The 11,954-nt window shown below is 31.4% G+C and overlaps 1 protein-coding gene across 7 annotated transcripts; it reads right to left on the reverse strand.

Annotated features, from left to right (window-relative positions):
• Positions 1-422: 422 nt before the first annotated feature.
• LOC124424752 lies at positions 423-8,018 on the reverse strand. 7 transcript variants are annotated; one of them, XM_046964231.1, is made up of 15 exons: positions 7,638-8,018; positions 5,992-6,135; positions 5,150-5,346; positions 4,779-4,920; positions 4,603-4,699; positions 4,305-4,493; positions 4,080-4,232; positions 3,718-3,994; positions 3,349-3,627; positions 3,065-3,272; positions 2,797-2,984; positions 2,418-2,710; positions 1,835-2,116; positions 818-1,000; positions 423-732 (listed from the first exon to the last, which is right to left on the reverse strand). In XM_046964231.1, exons 2-15 carry the CDS (start codon positions 6,120-6,122, stop codon positions 574-576), a joined length of 2,778 nt encoding a protein of 925 aa, XP_046820187.1. In that variant the 5' UTR covers positions 6,123-6,135; positions 7,638-8,018; the 3' UTR covers positions 423-573. The 7 variants fall into 7 exon arrangements, with proteins under 7 accessions (XP_046820187.1, XP_046820184.1, XP_046820183.1 ...); XM_046964228.1 differs by having other exon boundaries at positions 7,160-8,018; XM_046964227.1 differs by having other exon boundaries at positions 7,101-8,018.
• Between the last annotated feature and the right edge of the window lie 3,936 nt (positions 8,019-11,954).

Below are 11,954 nucleotides of genomic sequence, written 5' to 3' on the forward strand. Positions count from 1 at the left end.
ATACATCGTATTTTGATATGCTAAGTGATAAAGTATTTTGTTAATCATTGATCATTTCTCTTTGAAGTTAAGTCTAGTTTAAATCTTGGAAAGATAAAATAGAAGAAGTTGCTTATTTTCATGCGTTTCTTTCATTCCAACGATTTAGTATAGGAATAATTGTAACTTATCTGATATTTTATAAAATCTAATCAATGATTTAAAATTCTATTTGTTTAAAAGAGATTACAAAGGAATCTGATTAAAAAATTATATTTACAATAGTTTTAGTTTACTAAATAGATGGAATGTAAGAGTAGAACACAAGCAACATCTTGTTCGATCGTATACCTATATATCTTATCTATTGCAATCTTTACGTACTCTTTTTTTTTCTTGAAAAAAAAAGTGTTCTTGTTTTTACTTTTCTTATTCTTTTTTTATTACGTGTAAACCTCGTTTCATATTTTAGTACCAAATTAATCTCAATGTTTAATTGTTGTCGGCTATAGTATTTTTTTCACGCGAGATTAGTAAGCTGTCCTCTATCATTGTAGCAAGAATGTCTACTAAAACGGACAGCATTGGATCAGGCTAAGGACTCAATTTATCCGTACCAATTAATTCTTCAAAAAGATTACTTTTGTTCTCTACTCTTTTTTCAATGGCTTGTAGGGAAAACTTTAATACAGCTGCAGCTAAATCACCTACTGACCAATGTCTATCTAGAAGAACTCTACTTATTGTATCCAACTAAAATGTAAATAATGTTATTAGAATTACATTTTTCTTTCCTTTTTTTTTATATCCTTATTTTAAAATTTAATTTTATTCTTACCTTAGATAAAGAACAATTTCCTGCGGTATAATAAATTAATCTTGGTACACCCGCCAAAGAAGCTGCAAGCCATTGTATGACAAGTTTCAATTGTGGATCACCTTTCAATCTTGATCCACAACCCCAATTGCCTGTTGCTACAGACAACAATCCCCCGATGTTAGAACTATTCTCTCGAGGTATCTGTAAATATAATAATTATGGCATTATCCTTTGATGATTTTACTTATCATTTGTGTGTGTGTATGTGCGTGTATGTATGTATGTGTATATATATATATATATATATATATATATATATATATATATATATATACATATATATATGTAGCCTTTGTCAATATCGTCGTGATATTCAATAGAAGTGTATTGACATGCGGCAAATGAGTATCTATGGAAAAAGAATTATTGTTAATAAATTATGAGATTGTAAAAAAAGAAGGAAGCATAAAAGATAATGCTTAGTTTCATAATTTAAATATTTGGATTACAGTATTCTTGTTGTGAACAAACGATTTTCGATCGTTGTTCGATGTTGCATCGAATTAATGCTTTATAGAAGAAAAGAAGATAATTACTAATTTACGTATGATGAAAGTATGTTATCATTTTTGACGAATAAGAAAAGCGTATTGTAAGGTAAATAGAATGAGAGACAGATAAATAGATGAATGTTATGTTAATTATTAAGGACTAGTGTTTACTAAAAGCAATGTTCTTAATATAGATCATGCATGAATAATTAATACATACATGTATACACATATATATACATATATTTACATATATATATATATATATATATATATATATATATATATATATGTGAAATTTATATATTTGTCAGATTTTTATTGCACATCTTTAGAGAGAAAGAGATAGATAGTCGAAGTGATAGGCATCAGACAAAAGTTTGAAGTTGTCAACGTTATTACGTTTATTTCATGCATTAGATTGTTAAATATGTATACTAATTCACAATATCATTATTGTGACTCTAAGAATAAGTCTGCTCACTTCGTTTACTAAATATTGTATGGACTTCTCTATAGGATTTCCATGCGTAGTATTATTGACATAAGTTGATTCCGATATATTATCATCAGTTCCAGAGATCTTTCTATCTATAGACTTGGGTAGATATACAGTGGTATGATCATCGACCAAGGTTTGATATACCTCAGAAGTAAATGCAACAGCTCGCAGTTTCCTGCGTTGACAATCCTTTGTATCCTTTGTTATCGTTGTCTCATCGCACAAAGCATCTTCATAATATTCTATTTCTTCTGATTCAGAAACCTGTGTGGTACAGCTTTAAATGCGTGTCTAATAAAATTTGAAGTCTTTTGAAAATATTCATTTCTTTTTCATATTCTCATACTTTATACTATATGATTTATTATCGAATATGATTTTTGGGGCTAATAACATGGCGTTTAAATTATTCCATATTTTATATATTATAATCAGGATTATATATATAAAAAATAGATCTTTATCGTCTCTCATTCTATGGCGATACACGATTTAAGAATGAATTTTATTCGCTTAGCATATTTATTCATAATAATAAATTTAAAAAGATAAAAATAATGTTTACCGATTGTTGCCTTCTGCTTTTTTGACGTGCCAGTTCTAAACTTAAACTTCTCACAGCTAAAGCTAATTTGTGCCTTTGATTTATATCAGTCGAATCGATGAAAGGTTGAGGTTCACCCTCTTGAACTGGAACACCTGCGAAAGATTCGCTGAGCGCTCGTTTTAACAACGAACCAGCAAATCTAACGACTGCTCTGTCTCTTGTATCCAATTCACGATTTTCATCCTCTGTGATCGGATCTTCCAACCATTTTGACAATTGCTCGTAGACTTCTTCTAACTCGGAACAGAAGTCTAATAGAATAAAAATAGAAAATGTTTAATCAATATATTAGAAGTATTGAAGTTAGATATTTTTAACAAAATGTATTTTGACCTACCAGAATTATATTCGGTACTGAAACTATATTTACTGCTAGCATTGGTTTCTCTTCTTTGAAATGCCGGAGGTTGACTTTGTCGAAATCTACCCAACCACTTTTGTTCTGCTTCTAAAGACTCTTTCAAAAAATCTTCGTCTACAGTCTCGTCTCGCAGAACGAATCCCCTCGAACCTCCTCTTTTTAGTCTGGAATGTTTGATTAAAGAATAGTTAACTTATTACTTAGCAAATAAACGAGATTATAAGTGTCAATTAAAAAGATTTACTTGATATCTTGATCACAGACGTGACTTCCCGCGATACTTATTCCAACAGCATAACTACTTTCACCGGAAGAAGTATTGGAAGTAGATGCACCAGTGGCTGTACTTTCTCGTTTGAGAGCTTCTTTTAATCTTTGTGCAAATGTACCTCGTCTTTCGGGTGTATCCAATTGCGAGCTGTAACGTCTCGTTAACTTTTGTTCTTCTTCGTCTAAAATCGATAAAAAATTCTACTCAGTTGTATAATTGTAAACGAAGTCGAGAATAATGATCGTTTTTCTACGTACCAACTTCTTCGTCCATTGTGTCTTTTGCACTGTGAAAACTATCCGTACTTTGACTATTGCAACTACTGTAAACAGACATTTGACCAAGAGATTTGCGAGTGACCGGTAAAACTTCACCACTGGATCCAAGAACAATAAAACGATTTTTTTTGTTTGTACAACTACTGTCCTTGCAAACTCTTCGAGGGCTCGCTGATCGGACAAATTTACCGTTCGGTTTTGTTCGAAGTTCAGTACCACTTGGTGATTTGCTCAATTCACCAAATGTCGTTGTTTCAACTGTTTGAATTAGGAAATGTAATGATCTAATCAATATTATCATAGCAGATGTTACTATGAAAATAATTGTCAAATTGTTAAGTTTCTAACCATCTTTCGTGCCATCACCAGTCTCATAGAACTTATTTTCATTCTCAATTTCAGGTGGAGTACTACTAAAACTTTCACCAATTGGTGACAATCTCCGAGCTCCTAGACTTCCATCGGCATCTAATTCAGTTTTGATTGGATCTGTTGGGCTACTCGGTACATGTCTTTGTCGAAATCCTAAAAGTGATTTATTCATTTCTCTCAAAATGTTGTCTTCTTCGAATTGCGTTAATGGTAATCTTGAATAATCTTCCGGGTCTATACAGCAAATGGTTACCTTAAAAAAGATATAAATAATATTTGAATAAAATATTTATAAAAAGGTGAACAACTTATTTATCATAATTAGTATACTATATTACGGTATTGGGCTTGGGAACAGCTTCGAATATTGCTCTATTATGGGGATCGTTTATGATGGATATACGTCTAACATTTTCCACTATCAAAGCTTCATTGTCCTCCAAAGCCTCGACTGATAAAATTGCTGCGATCATTTCTGGATGAGTTGCTAGCTAAAATAGAGAATGATTTTCTTCGTAATTTAATATTGGATGTTATCCGATTACACAGTAATATTTATTTACATGTATGGTTTCTTGTGTAATGTCACCGTCAAGTACTCCACCCCCAAATCTTGCGCTTGCGAAACAAACGTAAACAGTTTCTGTATCTTGTCTACCTAAACGACCTTCGTGACGAATCGTCAAAGGACAAAGTGGTACATTACTTTCAAGCCAATCTTCTATGGTCAACCATTGTTTTGACGTCATTACCTATGTACAATAAACGAACGGATTAAAATAATTTACCTTTCTATTATTTCTTTCATTTGCTTATTTTATCTAATTCATATCATTCTCAACAAACGCACTTTCATTTTACCTGTCTCGAAATAATCACTCGCCCATCTAATGCACCTTCGTTTTCAATATAATCATAGTAACGAAATATGCTCTTCAATTTTGCTTTCTGACAATTCCTAAGACATAGCAATATCTTCGTCGATATTTCGTAAAGGATTATTATTATAATTTTCATTTCAGTTGGATTCGACTCACGTGTGAAGGTGTTTGAAGAAATTCGTGAAGTTGAAGTCTCTTAATGTAGGATGTGTTTTTGTCGTTCGTTTTGGATAGGTCGAGAAAAATGCGTTAGCGATAAGAGAAGAGACAAAAGCATAGCTATATTCCACGCTATCTCCTAATTAAAAAAGAAAAAAGTCGAAAATTATTATATATATATATATATATATATATATATATATATGTTCGTAAATGATCGGAGATGTTTTAACAAAAAAAAAAAAAAAAAAAAAAAAAAAAAATAAAAGAATTTGAAATTTCTCTTTATTTTTTTTTTTTCAAATCTTTTTCTCTGCATTTTATTATTTGTCATTTTTATTTGTTTGTTAAATATTGCGATGGTTTACCCTGTTGCTGTAAACTGTAGTGTAACCCCTGAGGAGGTTTCGTGGATCTCAGAGATTTAGCTCTCTCTACCATTCGTGGTATTGTTTTTGTGAATACCTGCTCACGTTCAACAGAGTCAAGATCCTCATCGAGAAATTTCGCCAATTCTGTGAATAACTCAGGATCTTGAATGTCTTCCTCAGGATCTAGGCTTATGCTGAAACAAACATTCGCGCGGTTGTTAAAAGAAAATAAAATGGAAACAATAAACAAACAAGCGCCATCTTTCACAAACCGCGAAATTGAAATCTCGTTTTTCTTTTTTATGGTGATTCTGTTCGGTCATTAAAATTTTTTTTTATCTTGTTGATTTTTTATTTTGTCACTCCTTTTCATAAAAGATTCAGGAATATCTTTTTAAGAGGATCATAAAAGATGAGACACTTTAACGAGATCCTTAAACGTTTCTCTAACGCGCAGACGCGACAAGTTCGTCGTAAATTTTACGCTCCTCCGAGCAGTAACATCAAACAAAATAAAATACAGGCGTGAGATCATCGACCGAATATAGTTTCGCGTACGTGTGCATTGTCGTATCTCAACGAGTTAATTTTGCAACTATGTCAAACAGAAATATTATTATAAATCAGAGAGAAGAGAAAATCATTTCTTTTTCGTCTTTTCCTTTTTCTTTTTCTTTCATTCATTGCCGTATGTTTGAAATCATCTTTAAATAATACAATAAAATATCTATACACGTGCACGTGACACACGCTTATATGTCCTTCTATCTATAATTTTGTGTTTTTACTTAACGCTACGTAATGTAATACAATAAGATGCGTTAAAATGTCACGCTTACTTGCACATGTCGTGCAATCTCTGCATCGCGTCCAAAAGATCCGTGGAGTTTTTGGCGAGCGCTGCCCTGTCTAATTGTTTTACCACAGCTGGCCACCATGGTAGATCGCAAGGAAGCATAACTAAAGCCATCGTAGAGGTGAATCTGTCGAAAGAAAAACGAAATTTTACCTATTGTTCTTTTTCATTTTTTCGTTTATTTTTTTTCCTTTTTTCATTTAATATTTTTCACCTATCCAATTGATTTTCTGTTATCGAGGAAACACTATTAATAGATGAAGATTGATCACGATGAACCGATTCACACCGTGAAACGCGTATTTTCTAATCATTCGAATTTACGAGACATCGCGATTGTCAGTTAACATTTTCTTTGGCATCTAGCCCACGGTGAGTTGTGTTCTATTTCGTATTGACCTATATATATATATATATATATATATATATATATATATATATATATATTCTATAGATATTATTATATTGTATGGTGAGAGAGCCAATTTTTTTCGTAGTAAGGAACGTTTACAAACGTGTCTACGAAAGTGCCTATCAGGCTGCAACGATGCTTAGAAACGTTATCGACCCTTTTCACCCTCTTAAGGGCCTTTCTCGAGAAAATCTTTACTTGGTTTACTATCGTAAAAAATTAACACCTTAAGTTAATACGACGATAATGATGATTCTGATAATAATGACGATGACATTTATAATTATAACGATGTCATTTTAATGGAATTAAAATTATTAACGAAACTTTTTTTTTCTATTCGATATGGATGAGTATCATAAATTCTACCATTAAAATTTGATTCTCAAAGTTACTATTATATTTGTTTAGATTAATAAAAAAAATAAAAAAATAAATAAAAAAAGAATAAAAAAAAAAAAAATAAAAAAAATATAAAAAAGAATAAAAAAAAAAAAAAATTATGTATTTTATAAGCCCGTTTGATCACGTTACAAGAGTACTCTTTGGCGAGTTGAGAGGGTGCGTTACGTCCCGCGACATTTCGTAAATTCTACGCATGCGCGATGCACGTTGATATATAATTAGGCGCTTTCTCTCGTAGCAGGGGCGAGATGGACGTCGTTCGAGGTACAACACACCGTTCTTTCGACTTATTTTCTTGAACAGAGAGAGAGCATCACCCCGTTTATATAATCACCTTTCCTCCCTTCTTTACCGGCACTTTTACGTTTAAGCACAGACACACACTCTCCTTTTCTCTCTCTCTCTCTCCTTTGCTCTCTTTTTTTTCTCTCTCTCTCTCTCTCTCTCTCTTTATTTCTGTTTATTCGTGTTTGCTCGTTCGATTCTTCAAAACGAAGAAGAGTCAGATCTTGAGACGCGTTGTCCCGGTGCCGCAAGGCACGACGCTCTGCGGCCAACTCCTTTTTTGATCCTTGAAACGCCGGCACATAGTTGATTATTTCCTCCCCCTTCTACACCTTCCCCTCTTTTTCTGATGTCTCTCCCTCTGTTGCACGTTACTTTTTTCTTTTTCTATATCTCTTCCCCTCTCTCTCTCTCTCTCTTTCTATCTCTCTCTCTCTCTCTCTCTTTTCTCTTTCTTGATAAAAAAAAAAACCTATACCATCACAATATCGGTTTTATTCTTCGTTTTTATTATTTATTTTTGTAACCTTTAAAATCTTAGGCCGACCTTCTTTATTCTTTTGATTATAATCACTATATACTTCTCTTTAAACGTATTCCGGAAAGGGGAAAAGGGGTAAAATCAAATGGCATGGTATTATATCTTGGGTTTATATGAGGGCGCACGAAAGAACGACCGCACTGCCACGGACGTTACTACTGCCGCGTTGTCGTACGTGCGTACGTCGTTTTCTTCGTAAGATTTCGCCGGTCCCCGTAGACCCGGACTATCTATCCCCTCTCTCTATTCATTCCATTTCACCACCCCGCTATCTTGTTATTTATAGAACGGCGCCGGCGCCCTGGACCAAACTTCTATATGCATACAATTTCTATTGTAAAGTTTCAAACGTTTCACCCTAAGTAATTCTTCGTCGGTAAAATCATTGGTATATATAGAGAGATTTCTATATTATCGACTTAGAGAAAAAAATAGAGACGAAGGTAATCATTCTTTTTTTTTTTTTTTTTTCTTTTTTTTTTTATTTATCTCGAATTTTAAAATCTATTCCCTTTCATAAGAAAATTTAAAATACACGTTAAATATATAATAAATTGAAATTTTTATAAAATTAGAAATAACGTCGAGTTACGAATACTTCTTAGATTAATTTATCTTCGAAAAATTATAATTTGCCATATGCTTTTTTTTTGCTTTTATCAAATGTATTATTATATTTATTAGAAAAATTTTTATAAAACTAGCTCGAATGTCATATTATACGTGAATCGGTTATAAGCTAATGGGGATATTGTTTTTCTATTCCATTCGTAGTTCATAGTTTGATCATATCTATTGTTGAAATCGTACACGCCTAAGAGAGAAAGGTAGTATAAATTAATCCTAAAGCAACCAAGTTCTATTTCCACGTCAAGATCATAAGCCTTGAAAAGGATAATAAAACGGAAACAAGACTCAATTGTGATTCATTGATATCTGCAGGTTACTTCGATTTTTTGAGCACGTGATAGTTTATCATTCTTACTAACCAGTTAAGAAAAATGCACAACATTTTGTTTTGCAAAATGGATTAACAAAAAGTCAATAAAAGTAACTTTTTACTTTACCGACTAATCACGTAATAATTGGTCATAGTAGATATCTTTCTTATCGATTGATAATATTAGATTTCTATTTTTATTGTCGGTAACTTGATGATATTTATCACCTGTCTTAGCAATTGAGCATAATCAATATATAGATCAAGTGTATTGTTTCCGATAGTAGCACAGTGTAAAATCAGAAATTAAGGATCATACAAAGATATGTAATATTTAAAAATATTATATTATTTTTGTGGGAGTTCTTTGTTTTTTTTTTCGTAATGAACATCAGCTTGTTTTTATTGATTCGATTTTCAAAAGTCGAGCAGATCATTGTAATGTAATCCAATATTGTTGCTTACTAGATCGATTACATTATTTACAATTTAATTTGAAATGTTTCAGAGCTTCGTGTTACGTTTCACAATTAACAATGTTCTCGAATTCCATAATATATTGAAACAAATACAATTGTACCACTTGACATTTTTGTTAAATGCATTATCTATTTTCATTTAAACCATAAAGATTTTGACTGTTTTATGTAAAATGAAACATGATGGTAAAATCATTACTTGATGCATACTATCATTTATAATGCAATTTTCAAATCGTGAACCATCGGTGAAGTTATGTAACATTTTCGTATCATTGACCCAGGTCACAGGACTATTTTCGACTTATTGTCTTCAAGTTATCAACATTGTCTTTCTAATTTATCAACTTGTTCTTTCTTATTGCCATACAGTGACATTCGCTTAATCCTTTCATATAGGATATAAATAACAAATAAAACGAGTAAAATATTATATATGTATCAATTAATCATCTAACTGGAAAATATAGAAAAAAAGTTTATATTATATTTTATCCCGTACCGGAACATTTAGCCATGCGAACCCTTAGCAGCGGTCTATTAGACTTTCTCTGAAGGGTCATTTATTACTATATAGAACATATACCCTCGAGAAATTGTTTGGATTCTCGTCAAAGGAAAAAAGAAACACTTTTTAATTAATAATAATAGTTATATGTTTCATGACAAATATTATATATTACAGTTTCCTTTGTCTAATTATTTTTTTGATTTTATAAATATAATAATTCATGTTTTATAATCGTTTATAATGTAAAGTAAAGCCAATTGCTAGTTGTCAGTTGCCAGTTGCCAATTGTTAATTGTTAGTCGCCTACCTGTTATTATTTACCTGTAACCAGCGATACAAGGCAAGGCAATAGAAAGTTTTTTTCTCTAAACAATATTTAATATCGTAAAAAATTAAAGGCTGAATAAAAAATATATTTCAGATAAAAGTTGTTATTTTTTGGACAGAATGATTTTTGTTTCGAACTTCTTTTTTTTTCGAAAATACTTTGTTTTCGAGATATTCAAGTATCTCAATTTAAAAAGCTTATCCCGTATATCCTGTAATGTAAGCTAAGAAAAAAAGAGACAGAGACAGAGGCAAAGACAGAGAAAGAGAGAGAGAGAGAAAGAGAGGAAGAAAAGTCGAACGAATCTCTAATAAAAAGAGAGAAAGAAGTCTCGTTGAGAAAGTGTAAAAGAGAAAGAGTTGGAAAGAAAGAAAGGATAATACGTCTGGGTAAGTAACAGTGAAGAGGGAGTAAGCTCGTGGAAAAGAAAATTGTCAGAAAAAGGAAGATAAAGACGGCCAAAAGGTGGTTCTGTGCATGCTGGACACGCTCCACGTCCATTTCTTTTAGCCACGTTCTACGCAACGTCCATGAGACTCCTACCTTTATTAAATTCCCGTCGTGCGATATTGTCCGACCGCTTTTACTTCCATTCGCGGTTCGAACAATTATCTACGTCCTTTCTTTTAATCTCTCAAATCTTATTGGTAATCGAGATGAGCACGGTTTCTTTCTTCTTCTCTCTCTTTTTTTCTTTTTTTTTTTTTTTTTTTTTTTTTTTTTGTTATCACAGATAAAATATACTGATCCGAATTTTTCGTAAGATTCTCCGTTTGAAAATTTTTCATTGATTCATTTCTTTTTTCCATTCATTTCTCTTATTTTTTCTTTCTTTTTTTCAATTCAATTTAATTGAAAATATTCCTTCGTTTGAGAGATAATTATTTTCAAGAAAAATATTCGATTTTAATCTAAAAATATATATTTTATATAATGCGACAAAATAAATCAACATCGAGATTCGTCAATTTACTTTTACTATTGTTTCAAAAAAAAAAAAAAAAAAAAAAAAAAGAAAAAAAAAAATAAAAAAGAAGATAAGGAAGAAAACTTTCCTTTGTCCTCTCACAATATCAATAGAAAATCGTCGAATCTCTTTACTAGAGTGAAAAGTACAGTTACGAAGAAATTCTACGATAGTACGTTGTTTCCTACAAGCACGCCGTGCAAATACTTCTCTTACCGTCTTTAATCTAGACTAAGGTTAAACATTATGCTTCCTACGTGTCCGTGAAAATCTTCCATGGTTGGCTTTAACCAACCGGATCGTAGTCGATTTCGTTTCTATTTCGAAATACACTTTGAAAAAATCAAACTCTCTGTTCTATTTTTTCGAATCTTCTTTCTTTTTTTATCAATTTAGAGTGAGTCAGGGAAAGAAATAAAAAAAAAAAAAATTGGAAAATAACGAGAAATTAACTTGATAGGAAAATGAAGCAAACAAAATGAAAAATAAAATGGCAACGAGTTGTCAGGAAATTTTATTATATATATATATATATATATATATATATATGTGTGTGTGTGTGTGTGTGTGTGTGTGTGTGTGTGTATACACATATTTTTTGCGGCAGAAAATAATTAAATATCCAATGAATAAAGTGAGAAAAGTTATTAACTCGTCGTGATGATAAAAAAGATAGAGAAGCCTGAAGCGAGTTTGGAAGGGTGGAGGATTGGAGGTGAAAAAAATATTTCGAGAACAAGTTCGTTTCATGTGTTGTAGTCGTGTGTATTCGTAAAATAGTTCCTTTAAACCTGTTGATGCCATTTCGACAATTTTTGCTTTTTCTACAATTAAATAATTATTACATACACTGTTGATTGTTTAATACATATATACAAAAAATAATGCATTTAATATTGGTCACGTTAATGAACGAATTAAAAAAACTATTATTAAAATATAAAAAATTCAAGAAATTTGGTAATATCAAAATTAAGGAAACATTATCCAACGCAACAATATTATAACTACGACTAACACGATTTTATACTGAAAATCACACGTGAAAACACGATTATACTCGTGATTGGTGAATAAT

Source organism: Vespa crabro, chromosome 6, assembly GCF_910589235.1.
Source record: "Vespa crabro chromosome 6, iyVesCrab1.2, whole genome shotgun sequence".
NCBI lineage: Eukaryota > Metazoa > Arthropoda > Insecta > Hymenoptera > Vespidae > Vespa > Vespa crabro.